We start from the raw sequence: 25,756 nt of genomic DNA on the forward strand, positions 1-25,756 counted from the left end.
GCTTAAGCCCTCAAGGCTTATAGTCCAACCACCCAATCGATGAAGACTCGAACCTAACCACCCCGCTTTCCTAGCCACTCTCGTTTTATTTTTATTTTTATTTTTTTATCTGAAAATGGGTTTGATTTGCTTCACCCCTGAGAATAGTTCCATGGATTCTTCTTTTACTCATCAAAATTCATCCTAATCTCCGTCAAAATTACTGCATTAGCCCTGTCCTATCATCAATATAATGGGTTCGTCATTTATTGACGGATTTTTCTTTCGAAAGAGAGTGGATCCGCCACAAATTAAACTATTCTCGTGAGGTGCCAACATTTGAATTATTGATCCAATTAGAGAGAGAGTGGCAGTACAACCATCATAAGAAGAAAGTGGGTGGGTGAATTGATGAAATGGTTAGAAAATTCAAATGATGATGATATAGATATCAAAGGATAAGTAAAGTTGACTTGGCAAGAGAGAGCTGATTTTTCCACAGAAGAAGAAAAGTTGATCCAATGGCCCACATACTCTACGCTAGAAGTTGTTCTGTGTGGTGTGGTGTGAAAAATAACTCAACTTCTTAACGATGAGAATCAAATTTTATCCCCACCATTATTGAAAAATTGATAACTCGTTAATTTTTATAAGAAATCGGATGATAAGTACAAGATTACGCTTAACTGTTAATGAACCGAGCTACTTAAAATTTATTTTTCTTATGAAAGGAAAAAGACAAAATACAAAGACTAAGAATTGACACATTCTTTATATTTTTATGAAGACTTGACAAATCTAGTATAATTTAGATGAAATAAATTAAAATTTTAAAATATATCGAAATTAAAATATACGCAAACCAATAATGTTTTTTTTTTTTTTCAAGATCCTAAATATTGTTATGTTATTAAATTATTTTTGGCCAAGGGGAAAAACAGAAGCCAGTGGAACGTTAAATTCAGCACCAAGATTCTTTCAGGTCTCCCAAAATTTTCAGAGACGATGTATGTGTCCACCAAGGCTCTGCTTGGGGCCGCCATTATCTGTGCAACTCTGGTGGCTGAAGGCTGCGGCTACTTCTTGGACTTCCCCCTCTCCACCACCACCGCCGAGCAGCTCTCGAATCTCATTTGGAGCTACGATGACACCGTCTTTCAAGGCGAAGACCACCGCCCAGCGCCGCCTAATACTACTCAAGAACCCCCCCTCACAAATGCTTCTATCCGGGTCGTTTACAACCAGCCATTCAAGCTCAAAAACAGACGAGAAATCGCGGCTTTCACAACCGATTTTGTGCTTAACTTCGGCTCCTCGACCAACTCCTCCGCCGCCCACGATGGCATCGCCTTTATTCTTGCGGCAGATCCCTCCCCTCCTTCCAGCAGCGAGGGCCAGTGGCTGGGGATTACCAATTCGACCACCGACGGGACAGTGGAAGCTGGGATTTTTGCAATTGAATTCGATTCGAGGAAGAGTTTTCCCGAGGATGTGGACGGGAACCATGTGGGGTTGGATTTGAACAGTGTTTACTCTGTTTTCCAGATGCCATTGTCGGAATTTGGGGTTAATCTTTCTGCTACGGATGATATTTATGTTAGAGCCGAATTTGATGGTAAGAACATTTCTATTTACGTCTCTTTGTCGGCCAGATTGGAAGATCGGTTGAAAAACCGCGTCATTTTTCATCCCCTGAATCTCTCTGTTCTCCCCGACGAGGTTTACCTCGGCTTCTCTGCTTCAAAATTCGAGTACAACGCTCAATTGAACTGGGGGGTAAAATCGTGGCAGTTTTCCGGCACAGATATCGGTGACAAACGCCGGTGGGTTTGGGTCTTCCTCGGCGCCGGTGGACTCGTTCTCTTATCTGGGGTCGCCCTTTTGATCCTGTGGATCATGAGAAAACGAAAATTGAACGATCTGGAAGAAGGATACCCAGGGATAGAAGACCAGCTTCAAGATTTCTCCATAGCACCACGAGTTCAGAAGTTCGAGTTTTCAGAGCTGAAGAAGGCAACTGGCAATTTCGACGCCAAGAACAGGCTCGGGAGAGGCGGATTTGGAACGGTTTACAGAGGAGATTTGATGAACAGAGAGGTGGCCGTGAAGAGAATCTCAGAGAATTCCCATCAAGGGAAGCAAGAATTCATTGCCGAAGTAGCAACAATCGGTGGCCTCCATCACAAGAACCTCGTCAAACTAATGGGATGGTGCTACAAGAAGAGAGATCTTTTGCTGATATACGAATACATGCCCAACGGCAGCTTGGACAAGCTGATCTTCGGTGGCGATGACAACTCCTCCGCCACACCCAATTGGGAAACCAGACGGAATATAATCTGCGGAGTAGCGGAGGCTCTCGATTATCTTCACAACGGGTGTGAGAAGAGAGTGATCCACAGAGACGTGAAGCCTTCAAACATAATGTTGGATTCGAAGTTGGAAGCTAAGTTGGGAGACTTCGGGTTGGCTCGGGCAATTCATCGAACAGAACAGACGCATCACTCAACAAGAGGAATAGCTGGTACATACGGCTACATGGCACCAGAAATTTTCCTAACCCGCAGAGCAACAGCGGAGACAGACGTATACGCATTTGGGATTCTTGTTTTGGAAGTCGTGTGCGGGAGAAAGCGTACAAGTAAAAATCCATCGAACCTGAGTGTATACGAAGGCCATATTACAAATTGGGTATGGGAGTTTCAGGAGAGAGGAGAGATCCGAGGAGCTGCCGATGGGAGAATTGGAGGGCAATGTGAGGAAGAAGAGATGGAGAGAACTTTGATTGTAGGATTGGCTTGTTGCCATCCGAACCCCCATGAGAGACCAACCATGAAAAACGTTTTGCAAGTGCTCAAAGGGGAAGCAGATCCGCCGATTTTGCCCCATGAAATGCCTTTGTTTGTGTGGCCGCTGCCGCTCGTGCCTCCGTCGTCGAGAGACAACACAGATAGCTCTCCGAGAGAGACCCAACTTTCCGATCCATCAACATCAACAATGACAGAGCTTGTTGGGAGATAGATAAATTTAATGGATGATTTTGTGTATTCTGGTGAAAGGATCACCTTTTTTTTAAGCTAAGTTATCCAACAGAAGAAAGTTCCAAATTCCCAATTAAAGTTACAACACACATCTAAAACTGAAACCGAAACTACGCTTTCAGAAGAAACGATAATAAAAAGCTTTAAAATTTCAGAGACGACAGTTTCATATGAATTGCATGTATGCGTGAAGCCTACATATGAATGGAAGGTGGTTTCATATAAGAAATAATTTCTTCATTGGCATAAATAAACTAAGCATATAGATTTTTCTGTGCAGCAACAAATACTACAATCTTTTTCTCAAAAAAACTGAATTCTATGTTAGTTTGTGATCTGAAGTATAAATTCTACCTAAGAAGCAACGGTTTCATAAGTCTAACTAGCCACGACACGATAAATAAATTCACCAACCAAATACAAACTCGACCTTACATTCTTAAACTATATAAACCTATCAGGTGAGCCAGACGCCTTTGGTAGACTTGGGAAGCTTCAAAAAGGAAGGTTTCATAAAAGAAAAACCAAACGCTTGCAGGATCTATTAGAGAGAAGATAGCGTTTCTCCAGCAAAAGAAAGAATATATAAGACAACAGACTATCTTCATATAGAGAACAAAACAGAATGTGATAAAAGAGATGACAATTGTATCTCATTATATGTCAAAGCTCAGAATCCAACAATGAATTTTGATTCTCAATATGGATATGAAAGACAACAGAGACTATGAGAAACAACACCATCTGAAAATTGAAAAATGAAGCATTTCAAATCATTTTCATTCATGAAGATTTGCAAATGATAAGCTTTAAGAAGCCAAAGGACTGGACTCTATTATAAGTAAGGTAGTACCCTATCATATTCCAAACCCAAACACTGCTCTGATCTTGTGGAAGATAAGATCCCGCCAGCCCCTCTCTGTGTTCTCCACTACAGTTGCGTTTCCATATCTGATTCAAACAAAAAGATGAACAAATTAACAACAGAACAACAGAATCTGAAATTGAAATTGAAATTTGTACCGGTATGAAGATGTCAATCATCAGCATAACTATCAGAAATACCAACCTGTCCTCCTCCGGAACGTCAGAATGTATCAACTTCACAACGGTAACCCCAGGCTCGGGCTCATCAAATGTCAATTTCACCTGTGCCACCATTTTCAGAGCCAATTTAGCATGATCTCTCACATGGGTTATTGATGATATGTTCGATTAACAACCAGAACTCACTAAATGGCTCAATAAAGGCAAAAACTACCCTGAATTACAGGCATTGTTACACTTACAGTTGCACCCTCAGACCTTTTTGTCCATAAAGTTATAAAATCATTGCAATTAAATCCTACCGTTATAATTTTTTTAGTGGTTGGGTTTAACTCCAAAGGCTTGATAGTATAATTATACCAACTTCACAGTTTTCCATTAAATGAAGTCCTAACTACAGTGTTTAAGAGAATGAATTTCATAAGTTTGGAGTAATTGCTCAAAATGTGTTCAGGGTGGTCTTTGCATTTTTTTACACTAAAAAATAACAGCCCTTTCAAACGAGGATCATCAAGATTTGCCAGTAACTATTCCTTATGATATGCCAAAGAACAAATCATTGAAAATGAGATAAGTAGGGAAGAATGGAGTAGAATTAAAAGCTCACCGTTGAATGAATGCCGTCGGGCCAGCTTCCGAATCTCCATTGCTGCACAATCAACTTCCCCTCTTCCAACTCCAAATTCTTCCCAGTCACGGACCCATCAAATATACTGATCTCTCCACCGACTTCCTTGCTTATTTTGGCATTGCTCTGTGTGAAACCTTTCCATCTATTATCGTCCATGAGTATTTCAAAAAGATGGTTAGCCCTGCAATTAAACTTCTCGGTCAGAGTTATTGTCTTGAACCCTTTCTTGTTAGCTTTCTTCTTCTCCGCCACCACTGCCGGCTTCACCGACGCTGCAGGGGCAGCCGCGGCGGCGGCTGCCGGAGCCGATTGATTACTCTTCGGCTCCACCTTCTTGGCCTCCAAATCGTCCTTCGCAGGCCCACCCTTGGCCATGCTTTGCACGTACAACCTCACCTTCTCCAACACAATTGGCTTCCCCTTAGCCAGCATCGCTTCCTTCATCCTCTTCCCAATCGGGCCTTCGTCCTTCACAGAAATCTTAACCTCCGGATCCTCATCGGCGTTCTCGTCGGAAATATACGGCATCTCCACAAGACCATCGACCTTCTGCAGAGATTTCCCGGCGGAATCCTTGGCCTCGCCCTCCCACGAAACAGTGACATTAAGCTCATAACCGGGAATGATCTTGCCCTTGCGGATGTTGACATAGGCCTCTCCGTCGACCTTGTCGACCTTCTTAGTCTTGATGAACAGGCCGCCCTCGCCGTCGAGAAGAGGAAGGTCCGAGAGGAGCTTACCGAGGAGATTGCGGGACCATTCGAGACAATCGGTCTCGGCCCAGTGCCAGTTGTGGACATTGGTGCCGTCGGGGCGTTCTTCAACGATCCACCGCTTGTCGCCCTCGCCGATTTTGGCCATTGCCGGAGCTGAAGAGAGGGAAAACTTGGCCGGAGAGTTGGTAGAGAGAGAATTATTGGTTGGTGATGGAGATCGAGAAGTTGGGGAAAGAGGAAATAGGCTATGGAATCGACCGGAAGTCCAGAAGTTTCTCGGCGTAGAAGTCTCTAGAACTATGGCGGCACTTCGCCTCTCGGACCCAACCAAAAAATAGGGTTCCGATAAAGAGATTAAGAAATTAAGAAATCAAGGTTGTGATTTAAAATATAAATATATAAAAACAAACTATTTTTTCCTTTTTTATATATATATTATTTTAATATTTTCGTACATAAGTTTGTTAACAGATTTAGAACTTAGAATTTTATTTTAAAAATTTTTGTAATTGTTTTTTTTTTATTTGATGATAATATATTTGTAATTTTCAACTTCAAAGGTTGAATCTAAAATAATATTTATTTTTTTATTAACGTATATATTATAAATTTGATAGAGTTTATAATCTGTTTATAAAAAAAAAAATTGTCTTGTAATTCTACATTTTTAAGTTTAAAGTTCAAAATTTAAAAGGAAAAAAAACATAAACAGTGTTTGTTTCTCAAATTTTTATTATTTTGGATCAAAGAACTCAAAAATAGTTTTAAAAACAAACTTGATAATTACTAAATCTATTTAATTAATGAATTTAAAAATAATTAACAGAATCCAAACAACCAACCAACCCGTACAATTTTTATGTTAGAGTATTACTCTTATTTTTAATCAAATCCAACCGACATTTTTACCTTTGATTCGTTCTAAATTTCTAATGAGCTTATTTTGATATATTTTTAGTTAAAGTTAATTTTAAAATATACCCATTTTTTAGGTTGAAGGATTAAGAGATTCTAACTCTTAGATATATAATATTTTAGTTGATAGTTTTTTTTTTTTAACTGCTAGATTCAACTAATTGCAAATATAATAACAACATTTTAAATTTATAAAAGATTTATGTGTTTATTAAAAAATAACAATTATAAGAGATAAATGCATAAAGAAAAATAGAAAAATTAGAATAAACAGCTATTAAATTTTTAATTGCGGTAAGTATGAAGGTAACTACTTACCATTCCTATAAAAAATAAAAAATACTTACAAGTAAACATCTAAATTTTATCAATATGTAAATATAAGAAAAAAAAATTAAATATATTTAATTTGTTTGTCTTTTAGAATTCTATTTCTCCTTCATCGATTTTGCATTTAAAATGTTAGAATACGAGAACTTTTATCATAATTATTTAATAGTGTTTAATTATTGAATACTAAAAGTTGTGCAATCTCATAAGTTTTGCAACCCATCTTTTTTTACCACTATAAAAGGACTCTCTCCCTTCCATTTTCAACCCATCCCTTTATTTTCCATTTTCAACAACAATTTGAGGTTAGTGTTTTCCTTCTTCTTCTACATTTTTTTTGTTTGTTATTATTTTTACGTTTCTCTATCACGATTTATTATTTTTAAAGTTTTCTTAATTAGTGGTGTTGATCACATTCTTAGTATTGCTTAATAGTCATGAACCTTGGTGAAAGGTGTATATATATAATTCATTATTCTAATATCATTTATCATATTTATATATTTAAAATTTTGTTTATTAAAGATTTTTTTATAGAGAATATTAATAATATGTTTTTTTTTAATAAGAAAGACGTTAGTTTTGTTAACCAAATACACCCTCTCTATTCTTCCTTCAAAATACTCACTTCTACAATTTATGATTTATGATTTTTTCAATTGTAACAATTAAATAAATTTTTAAATAAAGTACAAATACACATTGAAACTAATAATTTAAGTAATAACAGTGAAAATTTTGAATATACATTTTATCAATTTATTCCCAAAGATTAATTTAAAAATCTATAATTTTATCTATAATTATAATTAATACTTAAATTTTAAAAGTCATAGTGTTTTAATAGTTAAACAATGTTAAAAAAATAAAAATATAAAAATATATTAAAACTAATAATGAGATACATTCATAAATTTGTCATTACCAAATAAACCTCTCTATATTCTTTATTTAAAACATTGAATTTTAAAATTTGTGATTTGTGATTTTTCACTTTTTAATAAAGTTATTATTTTTTAAATTTTATGACTTTATCTCTAATTATAATTAAAAATAGAATTTGAAAATATTCATAAATTACGCTAGGTTGATTATTCAAAATATTGACTTGTGAAATTTATGATTTTTAATTTTTCTTTTCACTTCTTTTAGACAATTTTTTTTTCACTTTTAGTAATTAAACAAAATTTAAAATAAAAGTTAAAATACACAAAATAATAATTTAAAATTAATAATGAAAATAATGTGAAAAGGCTTAGTATACATTTTTTCCATTTATTCCTAAACTTAATTATAAAATTTATGATTTTATCTTTAATTATAGGTTATAATATCATCGAACTATTTAAAAGTACTGTAACTTTTAAAAAATATATTAAAACTAATTATTTCACAAAATTTAAATGACAAAAAGTGAGGAATGTGAATATAAAATTGTTGTCATTTTATTATTAAAAATAATTCTAAAATTTATGATTTTATTTTTAATTATAATTACTAATTAAATTTAAAAAATTATAGCATTTTAATGGTAAAATAATAAAAGTATAAAAATATATTAAAACTAATTATTTCATAAAATTGAAATGCAAAAATGTGAGAAGTTTGAATATAGGAAATTTATTTTCAAAATCCTTTGCAAAAAATTAATTTTAAAATCTATGACAGTTATTTTTAATTATAATTATTGACGAGAAAAATTTAAAAATTTTAGAATTCTAAATAGATCTGCGATCTCCCTCTCATTTTCTACAACTATATCAAAATTTCTCATTTTTATACACACAATTAAATTTTTACATAACCTCTCAGTTTGTTTTTATTTCTTCCTTCTATTTCCCTTGAAGAGAATAATTGACTAAGTTTTTTTTTTAATTTGAATGGCAAAGTAGTGTTATCTAACCATTAGATCTTAAACAATAATAAGAGACAAAGATATGCTTCAAGAAAATAGTCTGAAATGCAAAAATATTAACTTAGATTTAAATTAAGTTACAACGTACCACGCACGTGTTAAGTTACTAGTAACACTAATAAGTGCTATATATATATACTAGTTTAAACATAGCACATGAAAATTGTTAAATTTCATAAATACAACACTAAATAATCTCATAACCAATCCAACATAACACAATTAGCCTTTTGAAGGTAGTTCCTCCATTTAGATCATGTGATAGTACTCCTCTGTATAACATTAGGAAAGGTTTTTTTTTCCGACCGTCACCTCATTCTTATTAATGTTGACATGTCATCTTATTTTTTAAATAACACTAATATAACCAATGAATAACGAAAGTAGCATATATTGAATGGAAGAGGAATACCATACTCCGATTTTACTGAAGATTCAAGTTAGGGTTTTTAATCAAAGCATGGACATCTGTAACTAAGAAGCAACGGTAGATTGAAGAACTAGGTCAGTCAATAAACTTCTATTGACGAGAGATTCGACTAGAGGGACTCCTAACAACAAACTTATATGAAAAGCCCCATAGAGATGCAAGAGATGCAGGAGCTGCCAGCTGGATCGACCCAACAATGATAGGTCAGAGGGATAGGCTCATTCCACTCATTAAGGATTTCCAGTCCTACTTAAGAAAGAGATACCCCTAAAATTATGGGATTGGTGGATTGAAAAGCTCGAGCAGGAGTAGGACATTCCATAAAAATATTTTTGATCTTTCGCAGGTGGTCCTCTCCAATCCTATTTTTTGATTGACAGGTAGGGTTCATTCTAAGGTTCCTTATTCCGATTCATTCCAAGATCCCAAAAAAATTTATAGTAGTACCTCATTTCACTCTTACTATGGACTTTTTTTCTTCAATAATTATTTAGTGTTAGATCAATCTTACCTCGTTGTGATTAATGTTAATATGATTCTTTATCTTTTATGGTATTTTTTAAATAATACTAAATGATTGAGGAAGAAGTAGTATTTCAAAAAAATAATAATATCCAATGTTTACTCTATAATTTTATGTTGATATTATAAATAAAAGGAGTATTTATAGAAGTAGTCAATATGAACTTAATTTGTTAATTGACACATATCTCTAACCATGAGATCATGGATTCAAATTCTTCATCGTTCGTTATACTTAAAACATAATAAATAGATAAATAAATAGTGTAGTAAAATTAAATTGAAAAGAGTATTGCGATAATACCACAAATTTTCTCGTAGAATTTTCCCATTTTCAAAGAACACAGAAGAAGCCGTTGACAGTTAGAAAACCCGCGGAAGGTCAAACTTAAGCCAAATGCTTCAGTTCTTCTGACCAGGCCCCCATGCGGCCATGCCCTCTCCTCAATCCCCAATCCTCAATCCCCATTTCAGATTCTCGCTTTCTTCCTCTGCTACGAAATGATCAGAACTCGGCGATTCAAGAAAATCGCCGACCCCCAAAACCCCATTTCTCAAATCGATGAACCTCGGACGAGGAGGAGGAAGAAGAAAACAGGGCATCGCGCCAAATCGGTCCTCATTAGGCCCAAATCGAACCCCGAGGCCGACCCACAATCCCAATCCCTGCCCTCGCCTCACACCGCTTTGGTCTCCGACTCTTCCTCTGCCGAGAGATTCACGATTCTCTCCAAGGATTTCTTCCTCGTCGACGCTTTGGACCTCGCCCCACGCTTGCTCGGAAAGCTTCTCAGGAGAGACGACGTCGTTCTTCGGATTACTGAGGTACTCATTGCTCATTCTTTCTCGTATATGTTGTTTGCTTTTTCTGTTTGCGATATGGTTTGGGTTCTAATTAGCTTATTGTTAATGGCGATGAGAACTTCTGGTCTTAACAGTACTGCGAGATTGGATTGCCTCTCTACAGGAAAAGGGAATCTGTTTGATTGTTTGATTGTATACCACGCGACTGAGAGGCATGCCCACAATGTGTTTGTTTGTATGTCTGTTTGAATACCATGTTACCAAAATCTGTTCTCTACGAATGGGAATTGGATTTTTTTATGGTAATATTGTGATAATATCTTGGATTTGTGAACAAAAGTGGCTAGCGACTTCTTAAGACTCGACAACTGAACAAAAGTATGCTAAACTATACGTGGCTTCTTGAACTCTAAAAAGTGGCTTCTTGAATTCTAAAAAGTTTCTAATAGGTTGTTGACGAGACTTTTTTTGACGTTTTCAAGTTCAAAACCTATTCGTCACAACCTTAAAAATTCGGAGACTAAACTATAGTTTAACCATAAAAGTATTTCTGACACTGGACAGGTAGAAGCTTATAGACCAAATGATTCAGCTTGTCATGGTCGGTTTGGTGTCACAGCAAGAACAGCCCCAGTGGTAAGTACTTCTCAAGTGATTGATGATGGAAGAATGAAGAATGAGATATTTGATTCTTGTAGATGTTTATTAATTATTTTGCACGGATTTGCGTGTTCAAACGTAGTTTGGACCTGGTGGGCATGCATACGTTTATCTTTGCTATGGTCTCCATATGATGTTGAATGTTGTGGCTGATGAGGTTGGAGTTGGTGCTGCTGTGTTAATCAGATCTTGTGCCCCTGTCAGTGGTAACTTCACACCTTGCTTGTACCTTAATTCTTTCGTTTTAAGGATTGTTTGTCTCATGGTTTTAGGTAGCCTGGATATGTATAATGTGTGTTTGGGTTGTATTAAAGATTTACGAACCTGAGTTTGTGTAACCTATTCTCTGGTCTGTAGGTTTATGATTTCCATAAGTTGGTAATTATATAAGAGTAAGTTTAATAAGTTTGAGTTTTTATAACATGGGTTCGTGAACCGGTGAGATTGAGAATCCCATAGCCTGTAATAAACAAACCTACATAGTAAACATTGGTTCAACTTCTTAACTCTTAAGTTACACAAGCCTCACCTGTGAGCCAACAACCACTAAATTTTTCCCTTGTGGTCCTCAGTTAATGTGTAGTATTGGGAAGATGTCCTAGAATAGAAGCACATAAATTTCTTATGCTTCTATACCATATTCAAATCTCGCAGACTCGTTTATACGACTTGGCCATTTCTTTCTGTTTGTGAATGCATTGATATTGATTGCAAATCAACTGGAATGTCATATTTATTGCAACTTTCACTACTCTGCACTGTTAGATTAATGTAAATAACAATACAGGATTGGAGACAATTCAGAAACGAAGAAGTCAGATCACGGACAAGCCTGTTCTTCTTACTGGGCCCGGGAAGGTAAGGAAATATCTTCACCACCCCCTCCCTAATCCCTCCACCGTCTCTTTTATCCATACCCAATAACCAAAAGATGGCTTCTTAAAGACAAACTCGGAAACTTTTTGTATTACCGCCAACATGAGCATAGTTCAGCGGTTCAGGCACCTTACTCCTTCCTTTGAAGTCGGGAGTTCGATCCCTCATCTCCACATTTGTTGTACTAAAAAAAAAAAATCTCATATTTCCGGGAAAGAAAAATGCAGTGAACAAGTTGAATTTGTGGCATTTAGCTTGTAACAATGCATATGTGCATTGTGATCTATATTATAAACATAACTTCCAGGAGGAAGACTCTGTGGTTAATCTGTGAAATTTTTAAGGGTTGAACATCATTATAGGATGCATAGAGTATTTGTATGTAACTCTTCTTTTTATGTTTCTCTTCACTACTTACCAAATTCATGTTCTCAATTTTTTCGAAGGTTGGCCAAGCACTTGGATTATCAACAGAATGGTCTAACCACCGGCTTTACATTCCTGGTAACCGTCATTACCGTGCTTCTAGTTCTACCTGTAAAGCCTAGCAGAAAATTCACAGTTGGTATGATATATGCATGAATGTGTTCCAGGTGGTTTAGAACTCCTCGATGCTCCGGAGCCTGAGAACATCCTAGTAGGTCCTCGTGTTGGAATCGAGTATGCCTTACCAGAGCATGTTAATGCCCTGTGGAGATTTGCCATTGCAGGAACTCCATGGATAAGCGCCCCAAAGAACACTCTTAGGCCACCCGGATGGGAGGAGATGGAGCAGTCTGTTGCGATTTGATTTGAATTATTTTGTATTAGTGAAACTGGATTTGGGGAGGTTGTAAATCTTCTATATCAGTTGGATGGGATTTTAAAGAGAACAACATCATCTTCAAAAAGCATTCATCTCGAGTTTGAATCTCTTTGACTCAGCTGTTGAAGTCAAGAAAAAAAAAGAAGTGTTTTTTTGTAATAGTGATCTTGTGTTGAGCTTCAGTGGTAGGAATCCACTGCGTAAGTCACATAACATAGATTTCGGGAAATAGAAAAAAAAAAGAAGAGGGATTTATTAAAGTTGATTTCTTAAAGTAAAACAACTCATGTCCTATTTTGATATTTGGATTTCAACTTTGGTTCATTTTGGGCTTCGATATTCTGTTTTTTTTTTCGTACTTTCAATTTTGGTTCATTTTATTCAACATCATTTATTTGGATTCATTTACTTTTCAATTTTGGTTCATTTTATTCAACATCATTTATTTGGATTCATGTACTTTTAAAAAGTGAAAATTTTGATCAATTTTTAAAAAAATCTTAACACAGATTCTATGCATCTTAAATTCTTCAATATAGAATTATTGTTACATCTCAAAAGAATATTGAGTGTAGTTGGAAGAAATAAAGAAACTTTGAAAACGTACAATAACCAAAATGAACACAAGCAAGAAATACGTGGACTAAAATAATATTTTAAACAAAAAAATAAAAAATGTAACTCTGAAAAACATGTTTTTGTTTTTAAACTTTAACAAGATTTCAGTAACACTTTTTAAAAATAGGAAACAAACGGATGAAATTGTGACTAAAGTCTATGGTATTTGTTTGCCAACTATTTTTTATAATGTTTTGTTATTTGTTTTTATCAAGAAAAATAGTTGTTATTTGTTTTTTTCTTAAACATGACAGTTTATAGTTTTATTGCAACTATATATCCAAAATTATTTTTAGAATTACAGTAGAATTGATTAAAGTTTAATTTGGGCTCGATAAAACATCAATGACCATGGTATACTTAATGGATTTTCTAACATTTAACGTATAAAAACCTGATGAATTTCAAAATTATCTAACCTAGTTTTATATTTTTAATATTAGTTTTAGATAATATATATACACAAAAAGTCCAAAATTTAAAATACTTATACAACTGGTGAAATTCTATTAAAACGTGTTCCAATTTTAAAAATATTTAACTCTTATTTTAGTTGATCAACTTTTAAAATGATTCCATTTTGATGTCTAAACTGTCTAAGTAGGTATTTTAGTCTCCTAAACTCTAAATTTATTTATATTTCAGTTTTTAAATTGTCAAAATATATATTTTAATTTATAATTTGTTTTTAACAAATGAATAAGGTAGCTTAGATTATATCTACTGACATGTTGACATTGACATGCATTTGTGCTAGGTTGGTTGAGCTGATTATTGAGCCAGAAAATATTAAAGACTAGAAAAGAAATTAAAATAAACATTTTGAAATTTTAAGAGACCACAATAAAATAAACCTTGTAATAAGTTACTTATGCCTTCTCTGGTGGAAAGTTCAAATTTTCATCCTTATATTTATTGTACTCACACGAGGAAATAGACTATTGAACCGACTAAAATGAGGTTTTAAAATTAGATTTTTTTTTTGTTAAGAAATATTTTTGGTCAATACACTCTTATTGAAATAATGATTTAGTCCAAAAAATTTAATTTATAACAACGATTTAGTCCATATAGTTGTAAATTATAATAGTTTAGTCTCATATATGAATTATCACAAATTTGAAATTACAATAACTAAATCATTACAAACTAAAATTCAAGAACTAAATCGTAATTTCATTAAAATATAGGGACCAAAAGTGTCCTTTAATTAATTATTTTTTTATTAAAATACTATTTTGATAATTATACTTCCCTCGTTGATTCAGCTTGGTTCATATATTTTTAAAAGGTTCAATTTTGTCCATTAATTTTACTTAATTTTACTTTCAATCTCAAGTTTTCCACCACAATTTCGACACGACACTACACTCAATATATTTATTGAAATGCAGCCACAACTTTCCATTAAAAGGTTTTCGTTATGTATAGAATTTATGTTAAAATTTTACAAACATGAATCAAAATAGTCACTTTTTTAAATCACATCACTAAAACGAGCATACAAATAGTAAAATGAACGAATAGTAGGAGACGAAAATAGTATTTTAACTTTTTCTTTTCATTTTTAATAGCGTAACAAAGTAGGAAATGAGATTTAAATGTTGGAAAAAAGTTTAGAACATTTTTGGTGTCAAAGGAAACGAATAAAGTGAGTAGAAAAGAAAAGAAAGGAGAAGAACGTGCGACGTGGGTGGGAGGCACGTCTCTGTCTATGTGGGTTTTGTTTTTGTTTAGCGGTTTCACAAATCGCAACCGAGTTTCCCGCTAAATAGAACAACTTCTGCCTTCCCCGAATCGCCATTTCAGGAACCCATAGCCGGGATTCTCCCATCCCCTCCTCCTCCTCCTCCTCCTCCCTTTGCTTTCGATCTCTTTCTCCTCTCTCTCGCCTTCCACTTTTATTCACATCCCAGGTCAATTTCCCCCCTTCTTTTCCCTTTTTTTTTTCATTCTAACATCGCAATCTTCTCGATTCCCAAATGGGTCTCGATTGTCTGCTCAGAATTCTGCATTCCCATCGAATCTTTGCTCATATGTTCCATCGTAGAGACACCCATTTGTGTTTTCGATTACCCCATTTCCCCATTTGATGAATTTTCCTGTCCGTAGGTTTCTGAGGCTACGGCGAGTTGACGAGACGAGAAGCGATGTTCTGCTGCGGAGGTGTGGAGGAGGAAAACTTTGGCGCGCCTTCCAGTCAATATACCGCCCCGCCGAGGGGGAATACATATGGTGGTAAATGCTCATTCTCTTCTCAACTTTCTTGTAAATTCCTCGCGTCTTGCCTTGTGCTGTTGTTGCACGCAATCTGTTTGTGTAAATGGTTTTTTTTTTTTCTTTTGTTGGGAGGGCGTAATTGTTTTGCATTTTGGTTGTTCTTAGACATGTTGGTTGTTTTTACAATTCAAATGTGAGATTTGCTCTGTTTTGGCTGTGGATGGTGATGTGATATGATATGATAATGATATGATTTGTCGAGATGGGGATTATGAGAGTCTATGATTTGTGCATCGTAGGCAGCGAGAGAGGAGAGCACAGGAGTGCCAGTGTTGTCAGAAGTGGAGCTCCCCAGCAAGTATTGCCTATTGAAACACCAGTCATACCACTGGATGAGTTGAATAGGTTGACGGGTAACTTCGGTACGAAATCTTTTATCGGTGAAGGTTCTTATGGCCGGGTGTATTATGCCACGTTAAAATGTGGTCAGGCTGCAGCAATCAAGAAATTGGATACTAGTTCCTCACCAGAGCCTGACACTGATTTTGCAGCTCAGGTTTGATATTTGAAGAAGTATGAATGTTGAAGGTCATATGTTAGTCACTCCATTCTAATGCAATTATATTCATATGTTGTGATGGTTTTGCAGCTATCTACTGTTTCTAGACTTAAGCAGGAGAACTTTTTGGAGTTAATTGGGTATTGTTTAGAGGCGAATAATCGAATCTTGGTATATCAGTTTGCACAAATGGGTTCTTTGCACGATATATTACACGGTATGTCAAGCTAAATTGCAGAGTTTCCTGTTTTGTTGGTAAGTTTTGTTTTGTTTCTGATAATTTTCTATTGCAGGACGAAAAGGAGTACAAGGGGCTGAGCCTGGTCCAGTTCTTACTTGGAATCAGAGAGTCAAAATTGCATTTGGTGCAGCAAAAGGTCTTGAATATCTACATGAGAAGGTTCAGCCTTCCATAGTTCATCGTGATATCCGGTCGAGCAATGTTCTTCTCTTTGACGACTTCCTTGCAAAGATTGCTGATTTCAACTTGACGAATCAATCGTCCGACACAGCAGCACGACTTCATTCAACTAGAGTCTTAGGAACGTTTGGATACCATGCTCCAGAGTAAGCTCTCTGTTTTTTTACCGAATTTTGGGCCACAATCAACTACAAATCTTAGGTTTATTTTATTTTTCTTTTTTGGTCTCTGAATTTTTAAGTTTATCTATGAATTTTAAAAAAATAAACATTTTGGTCTTTGTTAGACTTAAAATCTGCCCACCTGATACATTCATCAACCAACCTAACGGCTCCATACATACCCACATTAATGTCTTATTGTGTTGTCTTACACATATTTGAAACATTGTTGCCTTACACCAGATTGAATTGAAATTTGAAAGTGGGACTAAACTCTTTCTACTTCCTTTCTAGTTTTTCATTTATTCTTTTCCATGTTAATGTGATTCATTGGTTTCTCTTTAGGTATGCTATGACAGGACAAATTACTCAGAAGAGTGATGTTTATAGTTTTGGCGTAGTTCTTCTTGAACTTTTGACGGGGCGAAAGCCGGTAGATCACACAATGCCTAAGGGACAACAGAGTCTTGTTACTTGGGTAAGTTTTCCCTTACTACAATCTTCTTAGTGCCTGCAGTATACTCCTCGGACTTAATTATCCATTCATATTATTCTGCAGGCAACACCAAGATTAAGTGAGGACAAGGTGAAACAGTGTGTAGATCCTAAGCTAAACAACGATTACCCACCAAAGGCTATAGCAAAGGTACCTTCTCTTCTTCTATATAATCACATTCATATTCATATCATTGGGAATGTGTTCACAATTAATTCAAATTGGAAGGGCGTGTTTTGCAAAAAGGAACGGTAGGACACTTTTTTTCCATCTAACAAACTAGATGGATAAGACTTTCAAGAGTAGTTTATTTTCTATAGTAATTGTTGTTCTTTACTAAAAAAAAAACAAACTAGATGGGTAAAAGTAAATATTTTTCTACTATAGGGGTGAATTTGCAATTCCATTTGAACTTCATACACGCAATCCTTTGTCCTAAGTAGTAAGTAATAATATAAAACCTCATCTATGCTATATGTGAGAGCCTGTCCCCTATTTAGACCTATCAAGCAAGACCGTCGTTTTAGGCACCTTTTTTTTAAGTATAACAAATGTGAGGTAGAGAATTTGAACTTTAAAAATAATTGATGCCTGATTTACTAAGTTATGTTTAGATTGACATTATAAGCACTAGAATAAAAGATCATAATTCTAGGCTGCATTCTACAAGTGCATTCTGATCAAGTAATTTTGCTTTTATTTTATTTTCTTAAAAACAACTTTTTACATTACAGTTGAACATAAGAATTTATTTGAGTGGAAAGCTAAAAGCACTCTCAAACAGGGAATGGAATTAATCTAGTTGTGCTCTATTCACAAACTGAACTAAAATCTTGTTGTGCAATTTTATCATGTTCAACAACAAACTCAGACAAAGTTTAAATGGACATTAGCTTTCATTACTGTAGTAAATGTTTCGGATGGGGATTCTTATTCCACTAATTTTCATGTGAATCTCTCTCAGTTGGCAGCAGTTGCAGCGCTGTGTGTTCAGTACGAGGCTGACTTTAGGCCAAACATGACAATTGTTGTTAAGGCTCTCCAGCCACTTCTCAATTCTTCTAAACCACCAGGAGCTGAATCTCAACCTCCACCTCGTCCATGAGATTATACACATTTTGGTTAACATACAACCGAGCATGAGTAGGCACACGCTCGAGCACAGCAATCTCTCCTGTAATTTGTAATCTTATTCCATTATTCTACAGTTAAATGCATCAACAAAAGGAAATTATAAAGATGCACAAATCTTGCTCATCTAGTCATCACCATCATTTTTCACCCACATTCAACTTAGGAACTTGATCTGATTCAGGATTTCATGAATTAGTATGTACTGTATCAATCTTGTTGGATGGAAATGTAAGCAACCAACAAGGATCGGAGAATGTCAAACTTGATCATTTGAAACTACCTTGCCATGGTACTCTTCGTGATCAATGAGAAATAAAAAGGGAAAAAACACAATAAAACAACTAAATTTTGTTTATCCAAACCACGGAGATTTTACAGCAGGAAATAGACATGGAACCACTAGCCTCTGATGAAATATTCAGGCTTAGCTTCTATCCTTGTGGAACTTCAAAACTGCAAGATAAAAGCCATTATCATCTACAAATTCAGTCAGGTCAAGAGAGTGATCTGCAGCAACTTTCTGCAAAGTCATCTTATCAGGTAAACCCGAAACTACGACATCTGGGAACTGTTGCTGTTCTTCCTCTAATGCTGTCTTTCCATTGGGATGGCTAATAACTAGTCTTGCACCTATTAAGCAACATAGGGAATAGATAATCTTAGAGCTGTGTGATATGATGAGTCTACAAAACAAGCAAGAATTTCACTTCTATGTGATTTTATTTTTTAAGGAACTGCACAGATTATGCCACAGTATGACTATTGGCTTCACATGCCAAGGACTAATAATATATGTTGGAGGGCATGGTAAAAACCCATTGCTCAAATCCACAACTTATGATGTCGAGATTGCAAAAAAATGGTAAGTGTAGTTATTTGCCAGAAAGTAGTCTAATACAGTTCTATACACGATGTAAATTGAAGTAAAAGGTGATTCAAACTTGCAAGGTTACTCATTCTCCGTAAAAATGCAAACTAAAAAGACAAACAGATCATTGGGAACTTGCAAGGTAGCCAATGCAACCGATCAAAAGACTTGAAATTTACATAACAAAGCAGATAATTCACCTGGTACACAACGTTTTGAGAGTTCTCCAAAAATCGCGTCGAGTTCGAAAGGCATTGCAGGCAGATAATAGAGAAACACAACATCGAAAGGCCCCCACTTTTCTGGTACATATATAACTTCTCCTTGCCAGCACTTAACTTTGTCATATTTTTCTTTGATACAAGCTAACGTTAGAATAGAATCATGGAGGACAAGTAAACTTCGGCAAGGAGCTGAGTCAAACAACTGATCAACAAATCCTTCTGAAGGAATGGAAACCATAACCTGAGAACTTTCTGCAACCTCCCCAGCAGAAATAATGCGCCTAATCTTTTGATCATACTCTTCACTGGAACTAAAATCGTCTGAATCGAGAAACGAAAAATCCTTCTCAACTAAGTCTTCAAAATTGATCACAGATACTACTCCCTCATTTGAAGGAGTTGAAGCACAGGTGACCGGTTTGCTGACATGTAATGAAGGATACAATGAAACCGAACGGGAAAATATCCGAGCACTGCGATGAGAGCCACATAATGTACAAATAGGTAGAGGCCTCTTAAGAGAGCATGGCAGAGGCTTTGAAGTAAGTGAGGGGCCAAGAGAAGAATGCAAGGAAAGAGAATTCATGGAAGAAATATAGCCTCAGGCTTAAAGAGAATCACAATGCTGCTGCAAACTATTCTTTTGTTAATTATACTTCCATTGCAACTCACTCCTCGAAGTCAAAATCCCCATTCATCTGTGAAAGCACAGTTAGGCAAAGGCAAACTCAACCCAGAAATGGTAATTCTTAAACTTTTCAGGTACCAGCTTTTAGATCGGTCCAATGAAATATACACACACAGACATACAGAATTTAGTGCCTGCTTCAGTCTATTTAACATTTTTGGGAGCAGCACTTAAACAACGACTTAAAAAATACAAATACAGGAGGAAATTGTTCTACAGTGAAGATGCAAGAATAAACACCTAGCACAGTCTCACTACCCAGAAAAAGTTGTAAGCATTTTAAATTCCACAGTTGTCACTACGTTTTAACCCTATTCTTTAGGCCTAATATCCAGGGAATTAAGAAGAAAGATCATTCAGTTGTCGACAAAAAGATTACATAAAACTCAAGAAGAAACGGTGAGAACTCGAACTCCATGATTAAGCGGAACGCAAAGGTAATGATACAGATACATTTCCAGAGCTTCTAAAAACAAACAGACACACAATTCATATCTACAGTGGTGAGGTAAAAAGTAAAACAATTTATTGAATTGATTAATGATGAGGAAACGAACCTAAAGTTTCCGACGAAGAGCCGCCAACTGGAGAGTTTCGCCACCTTTTCTGGCTCCGATTATGGATTCTTCAACGAGGGGGCGGTTGTTTCGCAACTTACAGATAAGAGAACGTAGAAAAATATGAATTCCTCATGGTTGGGCTTCGGCCCAATATATTATTCAACAGAAAATGTTTTCACGAATTTTTTTTTTCCCGCAATCAGAGGAATAGCTAAATTAAATAGTTTCATTTGAAAAATGGCCAAAATAATCAAATATCATAAAAATAGCTACTCCGACAACATCTAGGGTTCCTCGAACAATGTGATATCTCACAACGGGTAAATCCTTAACCCTTCCCCCTCTTACTAAAACTACATAATGTTCTTGTAAATTATGGTCAATACCACGTATATAAGCAGTGATTTCAAATCCCTAGGTTAAGCGTACTCTGACAACTTTACGTAAGGCCACTCGACAGAACCGTACATGAGATTTTCACTTCATACGGCTCCTCGTTCAATTCTTTCGAAGTCATTAGATCCTTTTCCTCGTTCGAGAATCTCCTCCCTTCTTCCATTCCGTCCCGAAGAGTGACCGGGACCAATTCAATCACGTTTTCATTCATTTGGAATCTGGACTCTTCTACGTCATTTTTATTTACTTATTTTTCCCTCTCTTTTTTTTTCTTTTTTTATTCCCTTCCATTATTCCTTAAGTCTTATAGGTTTGATCCCGTAGAATCTGACCCGTTTTTTCATTGAGCAAAAGGTACGAAATAAATCAGATTGATTTTTCGATCAAAAGTACTATGTGAAATCTTCGTTTTTTTCCTTTTTCTCTATCCCTATCCCGCGGGTATAGTGTTTTAATCAATAGAGAACCTTTTCTTCTGTATCTGTATGAATCGATATTATTACATTTCAATTCCTTCCCGATACCTCCCAAGGAAAATTCCGAATTGGATCCAAAATTGACGGGTTAGTGTGAGCTTATCCATACGGTTATGCACTCTTCGAATAGGAATCCATTTTCTGAAACCAAGTTATTCTATTCCACCTCTTAGAAAGAAAAGAACTTAAATCAAAATACTTAATAGCATGTCGATACATTTATACAAAACTTCTACCCCAAGCACACGCAATGGAGCGGTAGACAGTCAAGTAAAATCCAATCCACGAAATAATTTGATCTATGGACAGCATCGTTGTGGTAAAGGTTGTAATGCCAGAGGAATCATTACCGCAGGGCATAGAGGGGGAGGTCATAAGCGTCTATACCGTAAAATCGATTTTCGACGGAATGAAAAAGACATATATGGTAGAATCGTAACCATAGAATACGACCCTAATCGAAATGCATACATTTGTCTCATACACTATGGGGATGGTGAGAAAAATATATATTTTACATCCAGAGGGGCTATAATTGGAGATACCATTGTTTCTGGTACAGAAGTTCCTATAAAAATGGGAAATACCCTACCTTTGAGTGCGGTTTGAACTATTGATTTACGTAATTGGAAGTAACCAATTAGTTTTACGACGAAACCTAGACAAATTTACCCTTCCATCAAAATAGGTAAATTTATTCTACCATTTCCCCTATAAACTCGTGACGAAACTACCCTTCAATAAATCTGTAGTGCACCTAAATTGTAGAAAAGAAGATAGTGAATGGAAATTATAGAGTTCAAACATTTTAAATAACATATAGATTTCAAAATTTCCAAATTTGTAAGATAAATCTGTTGAATACTTTGAAATTAAAAAAAAAAGATTGAATCAAAGTGTAAAATAGACTAAAAAAACGTAAAATCAAATTAAAAAAGTGAAAAAAATAAAGATTGAAGCTGTAAAGTACTGTTTTTAAAATTATAGATGGAATAGTTGAAAATTAATATCATATTAGGATCAATTATGGAAGGGAAACAACTCAAATGACTCCTTCTCAGCTTTGCCTTTTAACTCCTTTTCCCACACTTGCCCTAACTCTTCATTCCTAAAATCAAATAAAATTTGATTCAATCAAGTCTCAAGCCCCTCAAGCCTCGTGCACCTCAAGCTTTCGGCGTCCCTCTTCGACGTACACAATCTTTGGCATCCCTCTTCCCACTCTTGCTTATCCAACAAGGGTATTCATCGATCAATTTTGAATGTTGTTTAAATAAATGAGGTTTAAATAATTGACCATTTGTTAGCAACCTCCAATATTCAAAGGATTTTGTTGGACATAACCTGTAAACCTTGTAGATATGGTCAGTTGGGGAGATTATATTGAAAATATAGTTTAGATTAAATAATAAATAATAAAAATATTGTTAAAATTAGATTGTCAGGTAGTTTAGTTTGCAAAAAAAACTAAATAAATAAATTTTTAATCTTAAATCTCATCTTAAATTTCAAATTTCAATAAATTTAAACACAGAATTCAATTCTGATGTTTCAATAAATATCATTAGTACCTAGAATTTGTCAATTCCGATGTTTTTTAGCTCAATGTAACCATTTAATTGTTAAATATTTAAAATTTATTGTAAAAAAATCAAGAACTTCCAATTAGATTCCCGTAGAACTAATTGATACTTATGTGGTACTAATTGATACTCATTAGGAACTAATTAATTTTAACAATATTAGGAATACGCATTCTTATTTGTTGGTTCTACCGGACGAATTTTTTTTGGGCTTGATTCAATGGTTGAATCTTGTGGAGTTTTCTTTTTTCATTAATAATCTAATTTTCTAAGAACTGGTTTGCTGCAATAGGAAGATTCTTTCGAGTAATATTTCAGTAACTCGATGACTAATTCTCATATATCAAGAACTAAAATGATAACCCAGTCAAAATGGTCATCTACTCTATAGAATCCTAATCTACCTCGTTGTATTGATGTCTCTTGCTTATTTTGTGAGATAATCTCTAGTAGCTATAGATTTACACATCCATCGTATCTCTCATTAGGTAAATATTAATATATGTTTCCTTGAATGATAATATGCATTTTTTATTTTGTTGGTTTTGGTTACCTTTTTGTCATATTGTATGCATTGATCTTTGTTCCGATTTAGTGATAAAGAAATATTATGTGAAGCAAAATATGACTGCATATAGTTTTCAATCTATTTTCGGCATCTGAACTTTCACTACCCCATAGATGGTGTTATATACCGGGTCAGTATCTACAACTATGTCGTAGTCGCTGCACCTGACATCCGCCAACAGGGATATGGCCCACGCCACATCCCTATCTACTAACAGCCTCATAATTATCGACTTGCCAGTACCATTTCTGAAAAGTGAAAGACGTGTAATTTTTTTCCCTTCTAGAAAATGAAGATCTCTAGAAATACATTCACAGAGTTATTGTAGGATGAAATCGAATGGAATTGAAACGTGCCCGATAATGAACCCTTGATAATTGTTGTGCTCCTCCCAACTAAAATCGTGGCTAACAATGATCACATAATGTTCCCGCATTGATTGATTTAATTCTTGAAAAAGTGTAAAAATAAAATGGGTGGGGATTAATGATACATTGTGTAAGAATATTAAAGAAACATTGTATTTAAGGTTGCTGATTACAGTGGAATGTTCAAACCAATTAGTTAGGTTTGTTTAAAAAAATTAAACACATTTTAAACTTGTTTGAATCATATATGTGGATTTGGTGGTTTAAATTTTGTGGAAAGATTTTAGGAATTATATAGATTTTGTAGTTAAAGGTGGTTTCAATATGATATAGGTAAATTTTCTTGTATAACATTGCTAGTTTAGGAGAGATTTAAGGGGATGTAGGAGGCATAAAACGAATGGAGAAAGACTGCAAGGACAATATGGGCATAAGATGTGTAGAGGGATAAATAAGTAATTATACAAGGAAACCAACTTTGGCCATGTCATGTAATTTAGAAAAACTTTGACCATTTTGCTTAAGGATAACCTGAGTAGCCATTCCTAAGGATTTCCCTTTTTTGTTTTTGTTTTTTTTGTTAGAATTTGGTACACGGATTCGAAACTTCGATGTTTTTGTCTATAACATTACCTAACCAATTAAGTTAGGCTCAAGTATAATTTTAAATAGATTAATTAAATGTTAATTATAAATTTTATATGTAACGTTACAAGTCCATAAATTAAACCGTTAATTTAACCTTATTTTGATAATATAAATATTAAAATTTGAAAATACATTAATTATTACTTGAAAGGTCTATGATGGTCTTAGAAGATAACAATGCTTATTTTATGAACGTGGGACTATTCTATTCCTTTATTTTCCACACTTCAATTTCCCATTCACTTGAATACCATTTTAAACAAATGAACGCCTTATTTTAATTATCTTGTAAAAGATAATACATGTATCCCTAGAGAATCATTCAAAATATAAATATATAATACGAGACTCACATATATTTTGGCTCTTAACCGTATCAAATTTTCTCTTTTTTTTTAGCAATCTATCTGTGATAGTGAAAACTAAAAAGTAAAAAGATTTAACTCTAATTATAAAGTATAATGGTATTAAAATTCCGAAGCTTAAGGTTAGGTTTTGAATCTTCTCACAAGTATATATTCGCTTTCTTGATCACTAACCAACTGCATAGATTTAAATTTTTAAAATTGTCCGATATATCTTTTACACTAAATCATTTTTTATCACCACTTAGTTCTCGTTGTTATGCTCGTTTGGACCCTCAAACTTTTCTTAATCCAACGAGAGAGTTTCTAAAACTTTCAGCCTAGTATAACTCTTCATTTATCACTTTAAACCTAACACATTGAGATCTCCAGCAAACTAAATTCAATGTCTTTTGAATTAACTTGTTCATTATTTATGATCTTTTAATATAATTCCTATTCAAAGCTTGACTAAATTTTTTTAAAAATATATATATCATTTTGTATTATTTTTTCTGGTAAGCCAAATATCTTTAAAAAAAAATTTAAAACCAAACCTCAAGCTAACTTCTCTCCAAATGAGAGTGCAGGAGGGAAAAAAATGCACATGGAAATCTCACTTCTCCAAAATGGTCTCCCTCCTATATCTCAAGATTTGATTTATATACATGGACTCAATTTTCAATTTCTGAGAAATAAATATTTGATAATTGTTATTGTTTCTCGTTTTTCATTTTTATACCGAACTTTTAC

The 25,756-nt window shown here is 34.7% G+C and overlaps 5 protein-coding genes across 6 annotated transcripts; 3 read left to right on the forward strand and 2 right to left on the reverse strand.

The window, feature by feature from the left end:
- The first annotated feature begins 872 nt into the window (after positions 1 to 872).
- On the forward strand, positions 873 to 3,176 carry LOC111019347 (putative L-type lectin-domain containing receptor kinase S.5). The gene has a single exon (XM_022295717.2). The coding sequence runs from the start codon at positions 985 to 987 to the stop codon at positions 2,998 to 3,000; it is 2,016 nt and encodes a 671-aa protein (XP_022151409.2). The 5' UTR covers positions 873 to 984; the 3' UTR covers positions 3,001 to 3,176.
- A 472-nt stretch (positions 3,177 to 3,648) lies between these two features.
- Positions 3,649 to 5,780, reverse strand: LOC111019349 (Aha1 domain-containing protein). Its single transcript, XM_022295718.2, has 3 exons — positions 4,675 to 5,780; positions 4,090 to 4,169; positions 3,649 to 3,971 (listed from the first exon to the last, which is right to left on the reverse strand). Exons 1-3 carry the CDS (start codon positions 5,557 to 5,559, stop codon positions 3,878 to 3,880), a joined length of 1,059 nt encoding a protein of 352 aa, XP_022151410.1. The 5' UTR covers positions 5,560 to 5,780; the 3' UTR covers positions 3,649 to 3,877.
- Positions 5,781 to 9,865: 4,085 nt separating this feature from the next.
- On the forward strand, positions 9,866 to 12,779 carry LOC111019322 (DNA-3-methyladenine glycosylase (MAG)). The gene is made up of 6 exons (XM_022295668.2): positions 9,866 to 10,351; positions 10,895 to 10,966; positions 11,073 to 11,196; positions 11,778 to 11,848; positions 12,313 to 12,370; positions 12,460 to 12,779. Exons 1-6 carry the CDS (start codon positions 10,028 to 10,030, stop codon positions 12,654 to 12,656), a joined length of 846 nt encoding a protein of 281 aa, XP_022151360.1. The 5' UTR covers positions 9,866 to 10,027; the 3' UTR covers positions 12,657 to 12,779.
- A 2,182-nt stretch (positions 12,780 to 14,961) lies between these two features.
- LOC111019360 (Protein kinase superfamily protein) lies at positions 14,962 to 18,356 on the forward strand. 2 transcript variants are annotated; one of them, XM_022295730.2, is made up of 8 exons: positions 14,965 to 15,205; positions 15,402 to 15,527; positions 15,809 to 16,065; positions 16,159 to 16,285; positions 16,362 to 16,635; positions 16,996 to 17,128; positions 17,210 to 17,296; positions 18,111 to 18,356. In XM_022295730.2, the coding sequence occupies exons 2-8, from the start codon at positions 15,440 to 15,442 to the stop codon at positions 18,249 to 18,251; spliced, it is 1,107 nt and encodes a 368-aa protein (XP_022151422.1). In that variant the 5' UTR covers positions 14,965 to 15,205; positions 15,402 to 15,439; the 3' UTR covers positions 18,252 to 18,356. The 2 variants fall into 2 exon arrangements, with proteins under 2 accessions (XP_087980288.1, XP_022151422.1); XM_088124162.1 differs by lacking the exons at positions 16,996 to 17,128; positions 17,210 to 17,296; positions 18,111 to 18,356 and having other exon boundaries at positions 14,962 to 15,205; positions 16,362 to 16,639.
- An 83-nt stretch (positions 18,357 to 18,439) lies between these two features.
- On the reverse strand, positions 18,440 to 20,744 carry LOC111019361 (DNA-directed RNA polymerase subunit beta). Its single transcript, XM_022295732.2, has 3 exons — positions 20,618 to 20,744; positions 19,349 to 20,070; positions 18,440 to 18,910 (listed from the first exon to the last, which is right to left on the reverse strand). The coding sequence occupies exons 2-3, from the start codon at positions 19,956 to 19,958 to the stop codon at positions 18,705 to 18,707; spliced, it is 816 nt and encodes a 271-aa protein (XP_022151424.1). The 5' UTR covers positions 19,959 to 20,070; positions 20,618 to 20,744; the 3' UTR covers positions 18,440 to 18,704.
- Between the last annotated feature and the right edge of the window lie 5,012 nt (positions 20,745 to 25,756).

This window comes from Momordica charantia (assembly GCF_013281855.1).
Source record: "Momordica charantia cultivar OHB3-1 chromosome 5 unlocalized genomic scaffold, Mcharantia_2.0 BLBB01000005.1, whole genome shotgun sequence".
NCBI lineage: Eukaryota > Viridiplantae > Streptophyta > Magnoliopsida > Cucurbitales > Cucurbitaceae > Momordica > Momordica charantia.

Excerpts from the sequence above, each read along its gene's own strand:
- LOC111019347 (XM_022295717.2), top strand. The coding sequence starts at position 985 with ATGTATGTGTCCACCAAGGCTCTGCTTGGGGCCGCCATTATCTGTGCA.
- LOC111019349 (XM_022295718.2), bottom strand. The coding sequence starts at position 5,559 with ATGGCCAAAATCGGCGAGGGCGACAAGCGGTGGATCGTTGAAGAACGC. Across the intron at positions 4,170-4,674 it reads CCGACGGCATTCATTCAACG|GTGAAATTGACATTTGATGA; the intron begins GTGAGCTTTTAA and ends ATGGTGGCACAG. Across the intron at positions 3,972-4,089 it reads GACGTTCCGGAGGAGGACAG|ATATGGAAACGCAACTGTAG; the intron begins GTTGGTATTTCT and ends TGTTTGAATCAG.
- LOC111019322 (XM_022295668.2), top strand. The coding sequence starts at position 10,028 with ATGATCAGAACTCGGCGATTCAAGAAAATCGCCGACCCCCAAAACCCC. Across the intron at positions 11,197-11,777 it reads ATCTTGTGCCCCTGTCAGTG|GATTGGAGACAATTCAGAAA; the intron begins GTAACTTCACAC and ends ATAACAATACAG. Across the intron at positions 12,371-12,459 it reads CCACCGGCTTTACATTCCTG|GTGGTTTAGAACTCCTCGAT; the intron begins GTAACCGTCATT and ends AATGTGTTCCAG.
- LOC111019360 (XM_022295730.2), top strand. The coding sequence starts at position 15,440 with ATGTTCTGCTGCGGAGGTGTGGAGGAGGAAAACTTTGGCGCGCCTTCC. Across the intron at positions 15,528-15,808 it reads GAGGGGGAATACATATGGTG|GCAGCGAGAGAGGAGAGCAC; the intron begins GTAAATGCTCAT and ends TGTGCATCGTAG. Across the intron at positions 17,129-17,209 it reads AACAGAGTCTTGTTACTTGG|GCAACACCAAGATTAAGTGA; the intron begins GTAAGTTTTCCC and ends ATTATTCTGCAG.
- LOC111019361 (XM_022295732.2), bottom strand. The coding sequence starts at position 19,958 with ATGAATTCTCTTTCCTTGCATTCTTCTCTTGGCCCCTCACTTACTTCA. Across the intron at positions 18,911-19,348 it reads CTCAAAACGTTGTGTACCAG|GTGCAAGACTAGTTATTAGC; the intron begins GTGAATTATCTG and ends GTTGCTTAATAG.